Source organism: Clavelina lepadiformis, chromosome 9, assembly GCF_947623445.1.
Source record: "Clavelina lepadiformis chromosome 9, kaClaLepa1.1, whole genome shotgun sequence".
NCBI classification, from domain to species: domain Eukaryota; kingdom Metazoa; phylum Chordata; class Ascidiacea; order Aplousobranchia; family Clavelinidae; genus Clavelina; species Clavelina lepadiformis.
Genome location: NC_135248.1, coordinates 11,339,081 through 11,362,439, shown reverse-complemented (window position 1 = coordinate 11,362,439; position 23,359 = coordinate 11,339,081). Strand labels below are relative to the sequence as shown.

At 36.9% G+C, this 23,359-nt stretch overlaps 2 protein-coding genes across 5 annotated transcripts; both read left to right on the top strand.

Annotated features, from left to right (window-relative positions):
• The first annotated feature begins 2,438 nt into the window (after positions 1–2,438).
• LOC143470962 (ADP-sugar pyrophosphatase-like) lies at positions 2,439–3,235 on the top strand. The gene has a single exon (XM_076969259.1). The coding sequence runs from the start codon at positions 2,496–2,498 to the stop codon at positions 3,207–3,209; it is 714 nt and encodes a 237-aa protein (XP_076825374.1). The 5' UTR covers positions 2,439–2,495; the 3' UTR covers positions 3,210–3,235.
• A 2,932-nt stretch (positions 3,236–6,167) lies between these two features.
• Positions 6,168–23,349, top strand: LOC143470960 (2-oxoglutarate dehydrogenase complex component E1-like). 4 transcript variants are annotated; one of them, XM_076969257.1, is made up of 22 exons: positions 6,168–6,561; positions 9,813–10,007; positions 12,271–12,409; positions 13,802–13,902; positions 14,082–14,236; positions 15,420–15,566; positions 15,815–15,897; positions 16,163–16,279; positions 16,646–16,761; positions 17,014–17,129; positions 17,331–17,427; positions 17,596–17,676; positions 17,992–18,114; positions 19,328–19,519; positions 20,053–20,240; positions 20,475–20,602; positions 20,810–20,988; positions 21,250–21,450; positions 22,041–22,277; positions 22,585–22,739; positions 22,943–23,034; positions 23,206–23,349. In XM_076969257.1, exons 1-22 carry the CDS (start codon positions 6,286–6,288, stop codon positions 23,208–23,210), a joined length of 3,123 nt encoding a protein of 1,040 aa, XP_076825372.1. In that variant the 5' UTR covers positions 6,168–6,285; the 3' UTR covers positions 23,211–23,349. The 4 variants fall into 4 exon arrangements, with proteins under 4 accessions (XP_076825372.1, XP_076825371.1, XP_076825370.1 ...); XM_076969256.1 differs by having other exon boundaries at positions 23,201–23,349; XM_076969255.1 differs by having other exon boundaries at positions 6,169–6,561; positions 22,943–23,349.
• The last annotated feature ends 10 nt before the right edge of the window (positions 23,350–23,359 follow it).

Below are 23,359 nucleotides of genomic sequence, written 5' to 3'. Positions count from 1 at the left end.
AAGGCAAATATGTTATACAACCGCGGTCCGCAGCAATAGACAAAACGCGTAAACCCTTCATTAGATTCACCTCCCCTAAAAAACTTAAAAACATGGCTTGGAGAGCTTAGGTGTCTTCTAGGCCTGACGTATTGGGATATAGCGTACGCTCATTACACTAATACACTTCCAAGTGGGTTAATCCTTGGACTTCAACGTCTGCAAGTAAGGGACGCCTGTCTGCAAAGTAGGCCTATAAGGTAGGCTATGACAGGTGAAGAGTTGCTTTAAGTTAGATTTAAATCAAAAGAAATACTTAGGTTAGGTTTAGGTTACTATGTAATAACAATTAAATTGGGTTAACAAGAAATTGTGAAAAATAGCTTCGAACGCAAGATTTTTTTCCGGTGGAATAGTGGCAGCCAATATGTTTTAATCCTGCCTTAATGCAAAATAACTTTTAACACCTTGGAGATTAATTGGTTGCGCCTTGTTTGCCTTTGCAATTATTGCGTAATAACCCAACCTTAATTTTGCGTCCCATGTGTGGAGATGTAGGCCTATACTGCGTCCTGACCGGGTGGTCCCCTTTAGCATTCCTTGTAATGCGTTAAAAATTGTTACTCAGTTTTTTGCATACAGTTTAAAGCAGATCTTATCCTTTTTCTTAAATCAACGTCCAAAAACGCTGATGAACAGATGAATGCGAAATACTGGCCTTATCAGAAAGCAACATCAGTTACGACCATGCGCTACCTGTCTGTGCGCAAGTGGTGCATGTGATGTATTATGTCTCTATGATTAAGCAATATTGAAATTAATAGCTGCTGATAAGTTGTCAAATGGATCGTATATTAGCATTGCGTGAACTCTTTGACGCGCCACTTGATGCAACGTCAGGTATAAACTGGCGCATAAATATGTGGCGCGTAGCCGTAACTGAATCTCTCAGAAAGCCACCTCGCACGTTTGACCATTTGGGTTGTTGTTTATGGCCCAAGCAAAGAGATCAAAACTATACCGGTAATCATACATCAGTCAAGCGAAGTTTACGACTTTTATCACACTCTTCTTGAAAGTTTAAACTTTCAAATGAAATCTTGTTTTCATAGTAAAATTACCGTTAGCCTAGTTAAAAAATTTGAGCAAAGACCAAACTGACCAGCGTTGTACTTCAACAGACAATTGAGAAAAAGTTAAGGGGGTCATTCACTACAGTCAGTTGTCTTGTAAACTGTATCCTATAAAATTGTGAAACTACTATTATTAGTGAAGAAATAAATATGTAAGGTTTATATAGGTAATGGTATAGTCGTAACATATTTAGTTGGTAGCCTGTGGACCGTACTGTAGAGTATGGCAGTTATCGCCGAGATGTCGAGTGTGCAAAAGCAAAATTCCGGTGTACAAGTAAGCAGTTGGGTGGACTGCAACTCGTGGCCCAAGGCTGCCCGATGTTTTATCAGGTGCGGCCCTTTTTTAAAGATATCAGTTTTAAACCTTTATTAAGTACCGAATAAATGAGAGCGAAAGTTAGTGTCTCTTTATGGAGACACCAGTTTGCCCAGGGGTGCAATGCCGTTTTATAAAAAATCTCAGGTGTGTTATTGCCATACTCTGCAGTCAGGGCCATGGGTACGTAGCCTATTAGAAAACTTGCTTTTAGTGCCGAATATACACATACCTAATAAAGAATGCCAAATTTTCCCTATGTCAGATTAAAATATAAAACATTAAATTTGCGGTGCAACAGCAATTTACCTGAGTCAAGTTAGCAAACTGTGTCTCGCTATTTGCTAGCTTTTACAAAAATCAAGTGGGTGAATAAAAGTTAGTGAACAAAACATTCCAAAATGGGAGAACTTTTTTTTAATTAGCTGGTAAAAGCAAAACAAAGGATTTAAATTTATTAGCTGTTCGCTGTTTGACTCAGGTCAGCAATTTTGTGCCTGCAAATGGGAGTATAAGCCAACGTTTTTGATCAAACAAACTTTTCAGTGGTGGCCTGGATTGGTGATCGTCTGACCAATTGGGCCTGGGTTTCTGCGGTCCAATATCAGACTGCAAACTTGGCAAAGTGTGCGCGGAATGTCAGTTTTTAAAAATATTTGAGCACCACTGCACCAGTATTGCGTCATTAAAAACTGTGCTGCTTCCAGCGCAAATTCAAAATTTTTTTCATGCTTGATTTAGAAATTTTATCAAACTGTGCTGTTGCATTACACGAGTTAGGTAAGGGAGCACATGGAAGATATTTCTCACAGCTTGCACACTATAAACTTTGCAGTCTAGGTTCCGCACTGCACTACTACTAGAGTTTACACAAAGCACTGGAAGGCTAGGCTGATGGTTACACTTTAAAGTTAAGTTACAATAATCTCCCAAACAGAGTCTGTCAGAAATCGCCATAGCATACTTAATGTTATGATAGTGCTCTAAATTGCAGTTTTTATTTAAATTTTTAAAAGTTAGCCATGTTTCAAATAACATACATCTTTGCAGTCATAATGTAAGATATGGATGCTCATGAAATCAAACCATGTGTGAAGGATAACTTTTTGAAAAGTGTTATCAACAATGTGGAAGTGGTGCATCATGGAAACTGGTTAGATACACTTGCAATAAACTATACTGATCCACTTGGCAATTCAAGGCAATGGGAAGCAGTAAGTTGCACCACAAAGCCTAAGCGTCAAGATGCTGTTGACAGTGTGGAAGTGATTGCGTTGCTAAAGCGGAATTTGCATCATAACTGCATTGTACTAGTGAAGCAGTTTCGACCACCTTTGGGTTGTTATTCCATAGAACTACCTGCTGGCTTATGTGATGAGAGTGACCTCAATGTAGAAGCATCTGCTTTACGAGAGTTGTATGAAGAAACTGGCTATATGGGAAAAGTTACAAAAATGGCTAAAAATTACCAGCCAACATCTTTAGACCCTTCAACCCAAAGTTCCTGTATTTCCAACGTGCACATTTTAATAGATGGCGATGACCCTAAGAACATAGACTGTGCACAGCATCTAGACGAAGGTGAATTTGTTGAGGTTCTATTGGTTCCTGTTAGAAATTTGCTCCACAGACTCAACGAATTAGTAACTAGGGCACCAGAAAAGACTATTATAGACTCTAGACTTTATGCATTAGCTACTGGCCTTGAAATGGGCTTAACATTGACTACTAAATGTAAACCCTTGGAAGATGAAAGTACCCTTCAAAGTTCAACATGATACAATAAATTTTAGGAAAAAAGTTTGTGTGTCTTGTCCTTAGCAGTTCTCCTTGCAAAAGTCAGGTAGAGTTTGCTATAAGAAAGAATTTATTAGGGGCATTTTAATTGAAATTTCATTGTCTACTGTAAGGATTAATTAGTGTCTGCCATAACTGCCGTTCCAAGTTATACTGTACTCTGCATTGCAGTGCAGTGCAGTACCCACAGTAAGCTGTTTATTATAAGTTCTACATTTTGACAGCATGCCCAGAAATAATTAATCATCAGAAAAATCAAGGAGATACGTAATGCTTAGGTCTAATTACAATGAAAGCAAACATTACAGACATTTTTTGTGAGGAGTCACTGCTCACCCTATTTCTGACAACGTTTATAAAAAAATGGGTAGAATTATTGTCTTTTGTGGTTGAATGTTGCCAAGTATTTAGTAAATTGATGCAATTAAGAAAATTGTTTCGCAGCAACAAGAAGAGTTTTGTAATAAATCAATAAAACATATAAATATGCATACTTTTATCAGAATAATGCCACAACATTAGACCTGGTAACTCATGAATTACAATTTGCACGAAACTTCCATAATTTGAAAGTGTGTTTTAGCTTCAGGGCGAGGCAATCGTTTACTTTTGCCATTGTCTGTGGAGAACGTTAAAACTGGTGCGTTATGCATACTGTTATAGCATAATTAAAGACAAAAAATACTCTTAAACGATCAATCAATGGGAAAAAACGACATAGCCCCAAGTGCTTGAAACCTGCAAAGTGTTAACGACATTTGTACTATAGCACAATTGCATTGTGGCTATCTTGCATGTTTAAGCCCATGGGCTTTGCCACTTTTTCATACTCGTTAACTGTTCGTGAGCATGTGTTTTATTGTGCTATAACTACTAGCATCGTAACTTTCGCTTCGCATAGTTAATGGCGAAAAATAAACCATACAACACAGTCTTGCAATGACGATGGAAGGTTAGCACCGCCACCAAACCTACAGAAAACGTAAGAATTGCGTACTTGCACCTTTTGTTACGAGGTTTGAATTTTTCTAGCTTTGAGATGAAGAAGGGCAATCAGATTAATCACCCTCCTTGAGCGACTATTGTAAAGATTTTTCGTGGATTGAAGTCATTTCAGGGTTTGGTATCTATTCTAGAAGATTTGAAGACAGTCTGCCGGAAAGTTTGCTTTCAGTGCGCAGGATAAATATGCCAATAAATGTAATACCAAAATTTGTGCCACGCCAACGTATTACTTATATTATAGAATATAGGGCGAAATGGAAAGAACATTTGCGCATAAGCCAACTTTCTACGCCGGAAAAATCGGCGCATCATACAGACTTTCTAGTAGGAGAAACACATTGCAAATAATTCGAGGCAAACCCATTCGATTAGAGTATATTAGACTAGACTACTAGAGCCACAGTAGATGCAAACATTGTAATTGCAAACGTTTTGAGTAGTAACTATACTCACTACAAGGTGGAATGAGTATAGACAACAATTAATATTAGAAACGTCTGCGAAGACTGCAATTAAAATGTTTGCATCTACCTTGGCTCTAGAGTCTAGACCTCTAGCGTTGTAACTTCAAACTGCTTTGTCTTCACTGCATATTCACCCAACATCGCAAATATTCTGCTTGCGTGCAACAATTAACAAAACAGACATGTTAAGGTAAAGTATAGAACAGCAAAGAAGTATAAAAAATGCAGTAACTTGGCCCGTTTGTAACCCTGTTCCGAAGTAACGCCATTCCTCGTGATTGGAGTAAAAATATCAGCGAGAGAGGTCGCAAAAAAGTTTCATTCGCTTGAGCAGTGAGCACATACGTTTCGATAAATGAAGCGGTGGTTGACATGAAGGTCAATCAGGGAGAGTTGTAAGTCAGTACAGGCCTACTTGCGTAGTTTGTGTACGGTGTTGTTTTAGACATAGGCCTAGGCCTAGATGGGAATAATGACTAATCAATAGGCTATGCCGCCAAGAATGAAGAAATATAGGCCTAGCAAAACGTAAAAAATCATTGAAACAGAAATATGCTATGTCAAAATGTTTCGTTGTTATTATCGTATTTTGTTGTGCAATGATAAGCTGCTGGCACACAAGCAGCTTAAGTTCATTTTTACTTCTTATAACTTACTATTATAGTAATTTAGTTAAATAAATTATTTATCATATTTGCAGTTTACATTTAAACTGATATGTAGCCTAACCTTATTCTAGCTAGGCTACCAATATAGACTTAATGTTTAGGCTATATTACAAGCTCAGATGAAAGACTACCTTAGCTTATAGCTATAAAGTACCGTATAGCTAACGCCTGAATGAGCACTGAGCAATGATTGCACTTACAGGTAGCATGATTACTAGGCTATGAAGATACGAATTTGATAAGATAATACCAGCTTTAATAGCTAATAATATAATAGCTTATTATAGCCTGTATGAAGTGTGCTCCACTGGAAAGTTTGTGTGATGTGCCATAGCTTTTTCTGGTGCGGAATTGTTGTTTTGCTTCTATGTTCTATAGTATAATAGGCCTAAGTATTATGTTGGTTTGGTGCAAATTTTGAAATTACATTTACTGGTGTAGAATATTTATCCCACGCATCAAAACCAAACTTCTCAATAGAGATAGTGTGTACCAGTTAAGTATTTACCTATCCAAAATAAAGTTGGCTGTTTTTGGGTGAGAAACTCCCCCTGCGCAACAAGATGAAACAATAACCAAGTATATGCGCAATTAATTTTAATCCCCCATGCACTTAGTAAACTTTCCAATCTGGTACTGATAATAGTGATGTAAATAGTTTTAAAAGTTGAAATGTTTCTACTATCACTCCCTACTTCTTGATTTTGATTTTTATGATTGATATGAAATTGGGTGCTGTTTTAAAACTGGCTAAGTTACATTCTGTATATATATACTAATATATGTTTCTGTATATGTTTACATCTGTCCTAATCCCTAACATATATACATTTCTGAAATTCCATTTGTATACCTGGCTTTCATAAAATGGAAACCTGTTGTCGAAATTTGAAATATTGAAGTCTTGTTGACCACCATCCATGCATAGATCAAGAATTGCCCTGCAGACACTGCAGAGAATAGCAGTTTCAAGGAGGACTCATAGCTCTGGTTTAAATCGGAACATTGTAAAGTACCCAGAAAGGACGTTAAGAAATTTGGGTTCCACACGGTACTATGCCAGCACATCCAACGTGTCACAGCAGCAGGCAACTGCTGCTGCTGCGAAAGCAGAGCCCTTCTTAAATGGAAGCAACTCTGCTTATGTGGAAGATATGTATGAAAGCTGGCTTGAAGATCCCAATAGTGTTCACAAGGCGAGTAAAATACTGTGTATAATGTGTGTTTTTGTAGCATGTATTGCATGATAAGTTGTTTTATATGGGTGTTCATAATAATTTCATCAAAAGAAGAAGAATAACATGGAAACAGAATCAAAACTATTGGAATAAGAGTATCTATGGACAGAATGAGACCAAGACTGTATAAAGTTAAAGTGAAGGGGAAGTCCAAAAACGAGTTGGCCTTAAAGCAAAGAGTAGTTGTCAGTAAATATACTGGTAAAAGGATTTGTATTAATATGTATATAATTAGGTAAGCAGTTATTGCCATAAATAAATCATAAGAATGCAAATTCATTGCTTAATTATGACAACGATCGCAGTTTATATTACGTGACAATAACAAAAACAAAGGGGATGAATGATGACTCAGATATTTGGATCAAGTATAACAGACAAATAAAAAGAAATAGATCTAATTACAGTGTACTTATGGATGTAACAGGAACATTTTGCATTAAATAAGCTTTAACTAGCTAGCTTACTGTTGGTGTATTTGTACTGGTTACTGAAAATGCTAACCTACAGTACAGTTCAGTATTGCTTGTTGGCTCTAGTCTCGTGTTGTACTGGTAAAAACAAGAATGTTTATAAACTTTTATATGCTGTGATCTGTGACATTCCTATGCTGAAAATAAACATTACCTAATACTAGTCACCTACCTATGGAGACGTAGTCCATCCATAATGCGACAACTAGCCTACCATACCTAATACAAACACCAGTCATATTGATTTTATATTGTGATGTCATAATGTCTTCCTTGTCATAATAGTAGGCCAAATTTGAGATACAATTTTAGCAATAACTACATAACCGCTATGTGTTATCGGAAACCTTTGGCTGTCACTATTTCAACGGAAAAGTTCATGCGTTCAAAGCCATTTTTCATGTGTTTTTGTTAAACTGACTTATAATAACTTAAATCTACCTTTTAATCTGAATTTAACTTCTATTAAACCCTAAATAGCTTAAATCAACTTTTAGCATACCCATTCTCCTAACTTAATCACCTATCTTTAACAACGGGCTGTGTGACCTACTCACTGATATAGTCACTCTAAAAATCCTTTCACCAAAAAAAAATCCTTGCAAGTTTTGCTGACAACTACTGTTTGATTTAAGGCTAAGTTAAAACATCATAGAAAGATGCAAGAAATTATTGCTATGATGAAATTACTCAGGTCATTTTGAACTTATTTCAGTGATGATATTATTTTGTTTTTGATTTAAAAATATAGCCCCTTTTATTTGCCATTTTTCCTTAAAGCTGGCATTACTTTTATTTTCTTACAAAACCCAGGAAAATATTCCTGTATATAATACTTATATGATCTCATAAGAAACGCCAAATTGCTACTTTTTTTCTGATATTTTTGACCAGTTTGTTTAACTAATAATGCTCCTTGCAATCTAATATAAAGCACCATATTATCGCGATAAACTCGTTTGTACCAAAGCCAAGATGCCAAAGCAAACGGGCAATGTCAAGCATATCAGATATTCCATTGCGCTATGTATTGAAGGTCATTGCCTGACCCCATCAACATAATAGGTTTCACTTCCACCACAGTTTCTTAAACGTCTGTTGCGAGGCTAACCCTGTATCCTGTCAATGACTAATAATTTCTCACGTTAAAAATTTACGTGCTTAAAATTCTTTCTTTAAATTGACGTCAGCAATCTGTAACTATAAAGCTACGCGACACGTTTAAAGGCGTGTATTGCCAACATTCCAAGGTGCCCTGCCGTTTCGTAAACGTTGTTTATGGATTATGATATTCCACCGCGATTTTTTTAGGAGCTGCTGCTTTGTTATGTACTTCGGTACAAAGCAGTTTTAATAAAGACCAACAATTTAATATATGGGCTTCAAGATATGTTGCAGAGATTACAATACAAATACCGCTATTCCGCTGTTAACTATGTATAATACAACATGCGTTTAACATTGAAATGGTTGTTGGGCGTTTTACTACATTCTTTCGGCTTGGTTGTTTGTAATGCTTTTCAAGTTACTTTTACAGGTAGCCCACTTGGCGAAACGTAATGCATAACTTAGCGTAGCATTTCGTATCCAAAGTTAGCAAATAATTTTGAACTCCGGTCTTGACAATGTGGTTTTCGACATTGCGTTTTCCGAAACCAGGCCAATGAATCAAGTATAATAGAAACGGTTTCTTTAATTGCGCTTAAATTAAAGAGGTCAAATTTTGTGCGTTTTCCTGCCAAATGGCTGGTAAACAATGCCGTAATCCAGTTGTGACATAGTTTAGTCACGAGAACTTGTCAGTCCTAAATAGATCGTCTACAAATAAATGCTTTTCGTCGCATTAGCCGTTTATAGCCAAATTCTTTTATGCATTGTTTTTTGCAGAAAGAAATTACGATTTAATTGGTGGCCTACTTTGCTACGGCTTTGACAGAAAAACAAACCCTCTGTTTGTCATTATTCCCACCCAATTGTAAACCTACTTCTTTTGAATCTGTTTTGTTATCAATGCAAACTGCATGTCGCTTGACAGTGTATGAGTGTGGTGATAATGTCAGCTACACCGATTTCGCTTCGTTTAGCGTCAGACTTCAGACCTGTAAACAAATAAATACGCTTTTTCCATCGAAGCAAGCCCATACGTTGTTAAGACGACACTAGATTGTCTTAACTCAATACCGTCACGTTTTCAACCAAAAACTTGCCCAATCATATCGACGTTGAAAGTGGGCGTTTAGTACATCGTCATATTCGCGCACACCGATTGGATGATGTCAGCGTGGCATAACTGCTTGGTAGTTTCACAGCATGCGAAGGCGGCAGACCTGTGTTACAATACCTGGTGGGTGATTGCTTTACACCGGATATACCAGCTGGCTATAATCGATGGCTCTTTTCCTTACTCTTAGTTAGAGAATTGGTTCACTCTACATATCATGTATTTAATTTATGCGGTTATTTACTGGTAGTCAATTGAGTGCATTGTCAAAGGCATGTTTTTGCCATACATTAAGTGAGAATTACAGCAACCTAAATACACAAAAGCTATACAAACCTATTTCACAAATCGTGTTTCTCTATGTAATACTACAGCGTCTGCGTATTACTACAAAGTTGTAAAACATAATTTAAAGCAGTTGCAAGTTGCAACAATCACATACAGCTTTCATAGAACCAAATAATGTCCACAGAAGTTTCATACGATTTATTAATTTATACTCTTTTTCAATACAGTCCTGGGATGCATATTTTCGAAACGTCAACATGGGTGCTGCACCTGGTCAAGCGTACCAGGCACCCCCGTCACTTGGTGGTGGTGTTCCTGGTGCTATGACTGCACAAACATCAGAAGCTGTGCTCGATACTAGTAAAATTCATGAAGTCGTCGACGAACATCTCTCTGTGCAAGCTCTTATAAGGGGATACCAGGTTTGTTATGTGGGCTAACCTGACTTGGCTCCGATAGGTGAAATACTTTGAGTAATTACAGGTTTATTTATGGTAAACGTATTAAACTTCATCTATTTACATTTTTTCCAAAAAAATTCACAGTGTTTTCAATTGTAATTTGTCGTTCATAATGTATTCAGCGAAACTCACTTAGTGCAGGTCTGTTGAATTAATTTCTCAACTTTACTGTGGATTTTAGTATATATTTATAAATACCATTAATATTTTGCAGCTAATTATGGCAGTTGTCTTAGTAATTTTCCAGGACCTTGTGCTTGATCCTCAAAATTGGTTGTTAGTTTTCTTCACTTATTTGATGCCATTTAGCATTGCGTTTATTAAAAAATTATGCTGTTTTCCCAGCTACCTTCAGCTACTGTACTAGTATATCATTAGTGCATTAATTAAATGTACATATATGCTGCTTCCTGTTGAAAATGACATCTTTGTCATCAACTTTATCTAACAGAATTAAATAGAGGAATTATGAAATGCAATCTGAATGGGCAACCGATTTTAATTTTCGTGCCCTTTTGTATTGTTTTTGCAAATTTTTTGAATCTTGGGGTTAAACACAAACAAAAGGATCAGTAATTAATAGGAAAGTTTAGACTCACCCAGTTCACTACTTCACCTCTCTCAATTGCATTCCAGTGAGAGTTACATACTTTTACAATTTAAAGCATAAAAAGCCCGATAGAACAAATATGTAAACAAATTTTTTTTTTAGAAATTTGTTCAAAAAGTAGAAAAGACAAATTTTGTTACTACCAATTAAGATCTTCTTTCCTGCAGATTCGTGGTCATAGGGTTGCCCAATTGGATCCACTCGGCATACTTGAGGCCGATCTTGACAGCTCTTCTCCGGCTGAACTGTCACTTGACAGTTATAACTTGGGTATGAAAATGTGCGCTGTGCAGCTAATGACACCTGAAAAAGTTTCTGAACTTTTTTGTGCAATGGAAATAGGGATGTGCCAAATTGAAAGAGATTCCCACTTGTGAAAATGCAAACAATTAATATATATATTCTGGTGTTCGTGCAAAACTGAGTCTGCCAACTTTGCCCATTTCGCATCATCAAAGTAACTGACGTGGAAGGAAATCATGGTTGAAGTGGTCACTTTGTTATTGATTGAATAGGAATTAACCTGCTTTTTATGTAACTTGTATGAAACCACAAAAAAAAATCTTATAAAACGTTTCATCGTCGTAACAGTCCTCCAAACAGGTATATATAGGCTTAAATGTTGTGCTCTTGCTATTTTTATACTTCTTACAAAATGAATACTGTAGTTTGGTCTGAATATGTCTAGAAGATTCAGATTTGTGAAAATAAGAAAAAATGGTTAAATACTCAAAGTTTGATAGATTTGGAATTGTGTTCGATTTGGCACATTCCTCATGGAAAACTGTCCCAATATCGTAATATGAAAAACTTCTTTTGTTACATTTTTGTATGTTCTGACAATATTTGCTGCATATTGCGACAAAATTTTTCAATTTGGACACGGAAAATGTCAAGGAGCAACTTAAGTTTCATCACTGAAAGGCTAATTTCAAAATATTTTGCATGCATTTCATTAGCACCTAATGTCAATAGTTTTACTTTTTCTTTTTGCACTTACAGCACAGTCCCAACTTGCTTGTCAATCACCTTTCAGTTAATATTGCATGATAACCTGTGTTTGCAATTGTAGTACCTTGAAGTACAGTATATGTCATACTTAAAGAGCATAATTTGGCCTATAATTTTATTTCCACTTCTGATGATTTTGTTATACTGCAATTATTTTAATCATTTAGAAGCAATATAAGCAACAGTAGGGCTTTGAACTTTGCAAATCTTTGCCTTTTTTACCCCCATGTCCACGCTTACAAGATAAAAGTTCAGGGTGGCTGTAACATACTTTCAAGGCTTCAAACTTTTTGCATTAACATTTGCGTTTTTGGGTAGCCTATATACAGTACAGAATCCTACCTCTGTGTGGAAAAGTTGGTGCTTTTGTTTGTTACACAGGCAATTGTGGAATTAAATATTTTCGCCCATTTATGTTATTTGAAGCGTTATCGCAGCATAGGTTTTAGGGTTGCATCAAGCTTTCCTGAAAGGTTAGAGTGAAGTCTTGTTCATACTTTTTAGCGATAAGTTTAGTGTCAAAGGTTTCTATAGTTTGAGTACAAGTTTCAAATATTAAAACAAATACCTCGTTTGTACGCATTTAATTATTTCATTCCTCAGATCCGTGGACACTTACTCAGCAATTTGGACCCTCTTCAAGTATCCTATCCTTTGCACGTTGCTTTGTCACATGCTTCTGATGATGAAATTTCTTCCAGAGAAAGCGTTGTATTTGGCACTGGAAAAAAATATCCATTCGGTACCATTCTGATTTAATTTGCGTGTTTTTTTCTAATTCGTTGATCAGACACATTGCAAAGTGTGGAATAACTGTTTACATCTTTTCTCTTCCTTCTTTGCTGGGAAGGTTTCAATAACAGTGTGCTTGTGAATGCTTGTAGTTATGTGTGACAACTTCCAAATCTGCTTCGGTTGTATTATTTAATATCTGAACTATTTAGCTTAAAACATTTACATATTGTTGCATTTGTTGAGTAAACTAGATGTGAGATGCAAGTTTATCTGTGCGGGAGCTTCCAATTGAGGTGCTGCCAAGGATTGGGTTTTACTAAATTGTTATATGTAAACGTAACATTTCCAAAATCTGATGGATATTATACATTCACTTCTATATATATAACACTTCACTTCTATATAACTATAACAACACACGTTGTGCTTAGCAATACATGTTACCAGAAATGTAACTATATTATTTACGTGCCATAGTGTTGCATGTACTTTATTTAGCCACCGTTTACCTCACTTAGCTTATTTTGGGTTTTCAAAGTTGGAAGTATAAATCTCATGCACTCGTATGTAGGCGTGGCAGTAATTAGAATAAGAAATAAACATGACTTGTTTTTTTCAAAATTCGGTTTCGAGTCAAATCCAAAACATTTAGTACGCTGCTAAATGTTGGTGTTCAGGTAGTTATGTAATTCTCGTTTTGGGAGATCACCGCATGATATTTGATTGTCTGTTGTCATGACATGTTGAAGTATATGAGTTTTGCATTTTGATTGACTTTATTGGTAAAAATGCAGATATTTTTATAGATGACACGTTTTCACTGTTGAAATATAGTACAGCCCCGGCATAATATTTTGGTCTGAATTGTAAGCAGATGTGTGTGAATTACTAGGCACGCATTGGTTTTCGGGTGCAAAGTTTTTATGCAAACCTTGCTGTTGACTTTAATTTTTGGTCTTACTGTAATTAACCACGGTTAAAATCTCAATTTTTTATGTTTGTGTTATACCGTCCTGTGTGTCCTGCTGACATAGGTTAGATTGATAAGTTTTAGACTAGAGGTGTGATGCAGCTAGACTAGAGGTGTAATGCAGTGAAAATTTATCTTTCATATTTTCATGAGCGTTTTTCCTTGAACAAAGAAAACCGTTTACTCAGTTTTGGTTGTTCAACTTGCTTAACTCATGCATGAAAAACCAATGAGCTCGTGGGCATGCACTGAACCATATCACAAGAGTGAAACTTAAGCTTGTCTTGACATTTCCCATAATACCCCTGCCTTCATGTTTTTAAGATCTCTTTATTATACGTATATTTCCGCTAACTCATGACTTGGAAGTTTTTACCGTAAATTCAAAGATTTTATGTGGAAAAGTTTCGCATTGTGATGTCATAATAGGGGAAGCGGAAATGGACAAAGTCTACCAGCTTCCGAAAACAACTTTGATTGGTGGTGAAGACAAGGCACTTCCTTTAAGGGAAATTATTCGTAGACTCGAGGTTTGTCTCATTCGAAACTTGTATTAATTGTCATTACGATTGCTTGCCTACACTTTTCAATTGACAGAGCAGCACTACATAAAACTGTCATGGTATCATCCATATCATTAGAGTCAAGATATTGGTGTGTATTTTCATTTTAAGCCCTATGGAACCAGGAAACTCTTATGTTTTTACAGCACACCTACTGTCGTAACATTGGCGTCGAATACATGTTTATTCATAACTATGAGCAATGCCATTGGATTCGACAGCAATTTGAGCCACCCGGCGTGACCGAATTGAAAGATGCAGAAAAACAGCTTGCTTGGGAAAGATTGCTAAGATCTACAAAGTGAGATTTTATCACATTGCAACGTTAGAAATTTTACTTTTGCAACGGACCTATAACGCTTTTCCGAAAACTTATTTACTTTTATGAAAATGTCCCGCATAAAATTATCCCGAAAAATAAGAAATACGTAACAATCTCGACTGTAGTACTAACAGAGTCGGGATTTTGTTATTGCAAAAATCGCGTTTCGGCATATTTGTAGGTTTCCATTTACAGCACAGTATAGAATTATTCAATTATTCTATAATTCAACATGTTTGTTTATTTTAAAGTCTTTATTTTAGTTTTTCTTATAAACGGCTCCACACGTAGTAGTTTCCTTTGTGCCTTCATTTCATTTACTAGTTTGCCGTTGAAGTCATATAGAGTTTCATGTGTGTACGTAATAGCGTTTCTTAAGTTTTCTTTCATTGTATTCTCCATTGTATTCTTTCTTCAGTAGGTTGAAAGGGCTATTTAAATGTGTGATATTTTTATCAATACTTTTTCCATCAAGAATTGTATTTAAATTAATTCCAGTTTTACATGGAAGGAACATTTCCAAAAAAAAACAATATTGAGCGTATTTAGGGTCCTGACATTAAACTATTGTAATATCTTTGATTTGCATAGAGTCCGTGAAAAGTTATTTTTGTTTCATTATTTTTACATCTTTCAACTGGCGTTGAAATAAAACGGTCACTTTGTTAATCATTGCGATTGAGCGGGTTATGAGAAATCCTAACTGCGCCATCGTTGTTAATGTAAGGATTCCGGTACTTCCCATTGTACCCGGGCCACCATGTAATTTCCTTTGACGATTTTAAACTCTCCTTTTCTATGAAAGGAAAATATTAATGTTACCATTGTTATAACAAGATCGTGCAAATGAACGTTGTGGTAATCGTGTCTTACTTGGCTTTTTTGTCCGTTTATTGCAAATCTCGCGCTGATCCTTGCGTGCAGTCATCTGTTACGAGAAATGTGTCGCTTCACGAACTTGCTATTCATTAATAGGCAAATTTCTGTTAGCTGCTATGTTCTGAATACGCGAAAATTTAATTTTAATTCGGTAACTAGTTGTACAGTAAACATGTACTGCACTTTAACAAAGTTTTGTTGTATCTTACCCTTTTAGCCTAATTTTAATGTTGGATCAAACTTCAAATTAAAATTCTATATCGCCTAAAAACTTCCAACTTAGATTTGAAGATTTCCTGGCCAAAAAGTGGACAAGTGAAAAGCGGTTCGGTCTGGAAGGCTGTGAGATCCTGATACCAGGTTTGAAAACGATCATCGACACCGCGTCTACTCACGGGGTGGAGAGTTTCGTCATGGGAATGCCCCACAGGTTCAGGATCTATTCTTGTTTGTTTCTTAGAGTATTTTTCTGTGCGGTTTATGTATAATGTTGTTCCTCTTTGACTCAGTGGCTAATTTGTTTTCAATTGTACAGTATGTTTGCTAGGAATGTGTTTGCTACCCGAATTACAGATCTACACCAGGTTGTCCCTAGTATGGAATTGCGGAATTTGCCACTGCCCGTTGTGCAGTTAATAACATGTATATCATTCTAAGTACTGTATTAACTTTTCGCAGGGGTCGTTTAAATGTTTTGGCCAACGTGATCCGAAAGGATTTGGACCAGATTTTCTGCCAGTTCGACAGCAACTTGAGAGCAGGTAAACGTTGCCAACATGCTCCATTTTAAATGCTTACAAATGTTGGTGAATGTGATGTAAATTGTGTAGGCTTAATAACAGTTCAGTTGTCTAGCGGTAAACCACGGCGGATGCGTTGGTAGAATGAAATGCATTGCTGCTGCTTTGTATAACCGGGGTCGTAAATATACGCTAGCCACGGAAATACACATCTGTGTACAATAACTAAATGTAGCCTTTTTGTTTGCTCTTTCGACACAATGAGATATTATTTCATCATGAACAGGCGACGAAGGTTCTGGTGATGTCAAGTATCATCTGGGCATGTCACACGAACGTATCAATCACGTGACAAACAAGTTGGTCAACCTGTCATTGTGCGCTAATCCGTCCCACCTTGAAGGTAAGTCAATAGCACGACTACCAATGACGTCACTGCTTATGTCAGCTGCAGTTCTCTATGCAAGAGCAAAGGATGTCATCACAGTGGATAATTTCACTGCATGATTTTCACACGTAGTTTTCACACGTGATTTTCACACGTGCATTATTGTATTATCAGACTTACTCTCTCTGAAAATCTAGACATCTGTAACAGGTCTCAGCCTAAATGAGCGGGCTTTTTTGCCGTTACTTACAGTATGCTCCGTTTTCATTGTTTTATTTCTTCAACCAGTCTTCTTCATCTTAGCATTAAAAAAGCATAATTATTTGAAAAAAATTATAGATAACGAGTTTGTATTTTTAAAATGCGTTTACATTTTTTCAGCTGTCGACCCGGTAGTCCAGGGCAAGACTAAGGCCGAACAATTCTACCTTGGAGACACTGACGGCTCCAAAGTAATGTCCATTCTACTACACGGCGACGCCGCTTTTTCAGGACAGGTAACTTCTTTTATGTTTTCGTATGTAAGAAATGAATAAACTAGTTTTTTTTTTATACAAAAAGTTGTTCATGTGACTCACTAAAACTAGAGATATTTCTGAGGAAAATAATGAAACAGTAACTTAAAATAACGAACCACATTTCATAAAGCACTTTCAGTTATCCATCCTTGTAACAAAACCGATCAGTCATTTTACTTTCGCATTCATTTGAGTCCCGCAATTTAATCAATGTACTTAAATCCGTTTTAGGGTGTTGTTTATGAAACATTTCACTTAAGTGACCTGCCAGAGTACACAACCAACGGTACGATCCACATCGTCGTTAACAACCAGATCGGCTTCACCACTGACCCAAGGCATTCAAGGTTGGGCAAATAAAATTTTCGTTGATTTCTGAGAAGTTTTTATTTGCTAGATTTCATGGTTATTATTGTTTGTGGCGGTTACATTAAGTTGGCGTTGCGTTATGGTTACGTCAAAATTAAGAAACTAATTAAGAATTACGAATATTGCAATAAATTTCAATCTTAGAATGTTTTCTTAACAAAGTTATCAATTTTTTTTAGATCTTCCCCATACTGTACTGATGTAGCGATGGTAGTAAGGGCTCCAATATTTCACGTGAATGCCGATGACGTAGAAGCCGTTATTCATGTCTGCAAGGTAAATATTGACCGGTGATGACCTTTCAGAAAGAGTCCAATTGGAAGCTTTCGCGTGACAGATAATATCCTAGCACAATATATTCATTATTCAACATATATGAGGTTATTGGTAATGATGAAGAGTTTTTAAAACCGTCAACTATGACATCAACTAATTTTCTTGCAGGTTGCCGCAGAATGGAGAATGAAATTCGGCAAAGACGTCGTCATTGACTTGGTGTGCTACAGAAGAAACGGCCACAACGAGGTAGATCGACCATTGATTACAGAAATATTAAAACGGTCTGTGTTACGCGCTTTTTGTGTGAAGAGGATAAAAGCAGAACATTGAACTTCTTAAGCGAAAAAATTTAAAAATTTTCTACTACAGGATATAATACATTACTGTACTCAGTGTACTGCATACAAAGCTGTTATAAGCTACAATAATTTCAATCGATATCGGTGGCCCAATGCGCCAATATTCGATTAGAACAATCACAATAAAGGGTAGACATAGATAAAAATACATATTTACTCCTTAAAGCACGCCAGCTCACCAATCTCTATATATGATCCACAGATGGATGAGCCCATGTTCACGCAACCTCTCATGTACCAGAAGATACGGAAGCATCCGAACGTATTTAAACTTTACACAGAAAAGCTTACACAGGAAGGTCACGTGAAGGGCGATGACGTTGAGGTCTGTTCAACAAATATTGAATTGTGTTCTAACTGGTGGTGATACTTTATTTTATTGGGGTAGTTTACCCATGTCGCTAATGACTTGTTCAAACTTAGGTTATGTGTGTGAAGCATTTAGAAGGGCTCTTAGGTCCATTGTTACCATAAAATCAACAAATTTGTATAATTTATGGGTTGATTTTTACGACCGCTATTTGCGAGATCACAAGCTTGTCCACGAATCTTAATTTTAACAAAAATCTAACGATTTCAGTTCAACTGGGTTTATTCACCATACGTCAGACCCGAAGACGTAATTGTGGCGAATCGCACGACTCGCGCCGTTTATGAATTATCGTTTTTTGACTGGCAAGTTATCACCATATAGTCTGCAGTCTGCACATGGGTTTTCATATTAACTGCGGATATAGTCGCTTTGCTTGGTCGCAATTTCATTTGTTACATTAAATACGAAAGGCAAACGTAAATGGGTCTTATTAAATTCACAGTTTGAATTTATTGAAATTTTTTTCTTGAGATGTGATCCCGAGTTTTTAGTAGAAAAAAAGTAATGAAAAGTATAAAAAGCAAAAGAAATCTAGCAAAAATGCAACATTCAAAAAAGCTGTTTACTTCGCAAACCGTATAGTAAGTATATGCCAATACGTCTGTTTAGTCCAGGGGTTCTTAACCTTTTTCTTTTCATTACCCACTTCCGCTACTTAATAAACCTATATTCCCCACATACTTTTAAAACTGACTGAAAAATCAAAATGAATCCTAGTGACCTGTGTGACATATCCCAAAGCACAATGGTATTTAACAAAAAGAACAATTTCAATGCGAAGAATAACATTAAAGAACGTTTACGTAGTTTCAAACAACGTCAATGCGATTTTTGTTCTTGCTTTTCAGCGACGATCGAGTCAATGTCAGGCTCTATTTTTGAGATTGCACAACGCAAATCTGATTCCAGATTTAACATTGTGTTTCGTTACCCACTTGAAATCCTCAAATTCCCCACTAGTGGGTAATTACCCACAGGTTAAGAACCCCTGGTTTAGTCCAACGGCACAAATTTTGGTATTAGAAGTCCATGAAATATATTTCATTACATAGGCATGTTGTCGGAACCAAGTTAAGTTACACTGAGTTGCACAAACTTTTGTTTTAAAGAGAGTTTACGAGCTTCCTCTGTATAGATAACGTAACAGTTTTATATTTTCGTGCAGAAAAAGGTGAAGGAGTACGACCAGATATGCGAAGCAGCGCTGGAGACCTCAAAATCGATCAATGAACTCAACTTCCGGCACTGGCTCGACTCCCCGTGGAAAGGATTCTTCCAGGATCGATACGGAAAAGTGGAGCTGAAGATGTTGAAGGACACGGGATTAGATGAAGACACGCTCCGACATATTGGGGAGGTTGGAGATTTTAAACGTTTTTGATGAAATTTTATTTGTTTTTTTGGTGGTTTAAACTTTTTCAGGCTATAGTTTTATGCATGAAAACGCCATAAGCTTAATCTTGCTAATATCAGGACAAACAATTATCATCCAAGTTTTGGCAAATGTTTTTTTACAAATCTATTTGTAAAATTATTTATTTGTACATTTGCTTTCTTTGATTTTGGTGTGCGGGGAAAATCTCGATACGCACGCCAAGAGTCTAAACAAAATGTCGGTTGGACCAAAATTTTTCTCACTACTAATCTATCCTGTCATCGTTGCCAGTGGCTCGACAGCGACATCAACTTGCTCGTGACAGGAAAGTCTCTCACTGACCATGCGTGATGGTCCAGACGGAAATGCGAGCGCGCTTATCCTTGCAACTGTCCGTGCTATGTTATATGACAAGCACCTGCTTGTTGTTTTGTCCTGACGCAAAGTGAACAAACTGTGATGGGAAGCAGAAAAGCATCAAATTTACCTTTTTTTAATAAACCGATCATTCCCAGGTTTTCTCCCAAAACAACGACATTCAAATCCACGGAGGACTGAGACGAGTGTTGAAAGGCAGATCTGAGATGGTGAAGTCGCGTACCGTGGACTGGGCTCTCGGTGAAGCGATGGCTTTCGGCTCTCTGCTTAAAGAAGGACTTCACGTGAGGTTAAGTGGCCAAGACGTCGAACGAGGAACGTTCAGGTGAAATGAGTTTTTGGTTTACAAAGGAAGTTTATAAATTTCAAGCGAGCAGATGCACGTGGTGATATTTTGCCATAACAAATTCCATAGCCATGCAGTGCAAGCTATTATGCTTGCATCATAATAGCCCTTACGCCATATATATTTATGCACTAAATCATGAAAGTTATCATGAACATGACAAATTACGGGAAAAAGAAGACTAAAAACGTGTTTTTGTATTTTCCCATCTAGTCACCGCCATCATGTATTGCACGACCAGAAGACTGACAAGAAGGTTTATGTTCCATTGAACGATTTATATCCAGACCAAGCCCAATACAACGTCTGCAACAGTTCGCTGTCCGAATATGCTGTGCTTGGTATGTTGCGTTTTGCGGTCAATTATAGTAACAGTGCATATTTTGATTTTATAACGACATTCATGTATTTATAGAAAGTTTAGTTTTGTGTGTTTGACTATGCTTATATGTTTTTTGTTTGTTTTTGCTCGCTTTAAAACAACTCTTTATCTTTGATTTGAAAATTTTTATCCCGCTTCACCCCAACCGCAATGTTTTTGTGTCCAGGCTTTGAACTTGGTTACTCGATGGTCAATCCTGATTCACTGGTCTGCTGGGAAGCCCAGTTCGGCGACTTCAACAATACAGCCCAGTGCATTATCGACCAGTTCATTTCAAGTGGTCAAGCGAAGTGGATCAGGATGAGTGGACTGGTGCTTCTGCTTCCTCACGGATACGAAGGAATGGTCAGTGCCCAGAGCGAATAACTGATTAAAACGAATCGAAAATTGCAATACTTCAAAGCATTGTGTGACATAACATAATACCGCAAAATGAAACTAATTACTGTATTTAACTTATTTCATTAACTTATACTCTTAATGAAACTTTCTAGGTATATTTCTTCACTGTCGCTATTAGTATCATCAAGTTATCAGTCATATGTTATTATGACTGACATATCTACTCAAAATGCAAAAAATTAACAGTCCTTCGTTTATTTACAGGGTCCTGAGCACTCCTCAGCGCGTCCGGAGCGCTTCCTGCAGATGCAAAACGACGATCCCGACTTTTTCCCGGATGTTAACTCGAGCGACTTCGTCTTAAAACAACTCCAAGACTCGAATTGGATCATCGCCAACTGTACAACGCCAGCCAATTTAATGCATATTCTTCGCCGACAGGTTGCCCTGCCTTTTAGGAAACCGGTCAGTGTATGAATTTGGAATATGTTTCAGATTTTGCTTTTTTCAAGTCACTTTCAGCTAAAATTGGATTAAATCATTTAATCAAACATAAAATGTAAGTCGTGACTGGATTGTTCGTTTGTCTGTGATCTTCGTTTTGCATTTCAGATGGGCGGCAGTAATTATTGCTCATGAGTGCATGAAAATAGAATTTGATACCCGTTTATTCTTATTCTTTACTGTTTTGACGTATCTCCTTGATGTCGCCGATATTTGATGTCGCCGCGCCAGTCAGCTCAAAGTTACAATGTATAATAATAATTAATAGGCTGCACATTGTTAGAATAGCTAGTTGGTTCGCGAGCTGTCGTTCCTATCGAGGACTCGTTCGGCAGGTTTCGTGTTAAAATGAAATTTACCAGTTGGTCTGACAAGGTGCATGCACACCGTTGTTATTTAACTCTGTAAAGGTATTTTTAATTTATTTTATTAAACAGGGCCGCTCTTGCAGACAAAACAAACTTAACCAATAACCATTCAAGCAAGCTTACTCTACAAACCATAACACCCAACACTACCACCAACGTTCAATTCATCCATTCTATCTACAGCTCATCTTATTTACTCCGAAGTCGCTTCTGCGCCATCCATTGGCCAGGTCGTCCTTTGACGAAATGCTTCCAGGGACAGAATTTCAACGGATCATCCCCGAATCTGGTCCTGCATCGGAGAATCCGGAAGAATGCCGACGATTGATCTTCTGCACAGGGAAGGTCTATTATGACATCTTGAAGGAACGTTCGGACCGCGATCTTGTAAAGGACGTCGCTATAACCAGAGTCGAACAGGTGTGAAATTGGAATTGTTATTCAGAAACTAGTTAAATTTCGTCCTTTGGTAAAACCATTTGCTTGTGTGGTCGTGAGGTTAGGTCCTGCTGAATGAGCCGTTTTGTTCTGCTCAATTTTCTGCCAATAGTCCGGTTGTACGAGTCTAATTGCTTCTTAATGCATATATTACTTTCATGCTTTTGCAATGTTCATGTTTGATTGAGTAGTTGCTTCAATTTTTTTCTGTTTTATTGATGGCAACTAAAAAATAACTTTAATGGTTTTAAAAGACTGTCACGTTTCAAATCTTTCCGTAACTCTGCAGATTGCTCCATTCCCGTTCGATCTGGTCAGTGCGGAACTAAACAAGTACCCCAATGCAGACGTACACTGGCTACAGGAAGAACACAAAAACATGGGATTTTACGACTTTTGCAAACCCAGGCTTCGTACCTCTAGCCAATGGTCACGAAGAATACAGTAAGTTTTGATTTTTGTGAAGAAAAGATTTTATCTCGTATGCCAATGTAACATGGTTATTGCTTAAGTTTAAAGCTGTTCAACTTGCTATGCTGTAAATATTCTTCAAGTTAGGACATTAGCAGTTGCTTTTTGCATCGCTCAAACGTAGCCAAGTGGGTGTAGGACGGTCATTCACTATTGTACGTTTTGTTTTGTCTTAGTTACACTGGTAGAGCACCAGAAGCCGCCCCAGCAGCTGGTTCAAAATCCAAGCACCAGAAACAACAACAGAAATTACTTGACGATGCCTTCCGTAAGCTCTGAAACATGCAAGAATATCATCTGTGCACAATATCTCTTTCCTTCATTGCTTTTTTCCTGTTAATTATTATTATACCTTAGAACTGGTGACTTGTAATTGCTTTGCATGCTTTTAAGAATAATAAAATACTTCTGTAAGTTATTTTTCAATTGTTTAGCATAGACTGACTGACTTGTCTGGGACCTTGGAAGTGATATAATGGATTAATTGTTTTGTTTCCTGTGGCCTCACCAATTCACCTGTGGATACTGAAACAACATAATATATTTTTTCTCAATTGTTCTTAATACAGATGTGTTTTGTTTACATTTGTGTG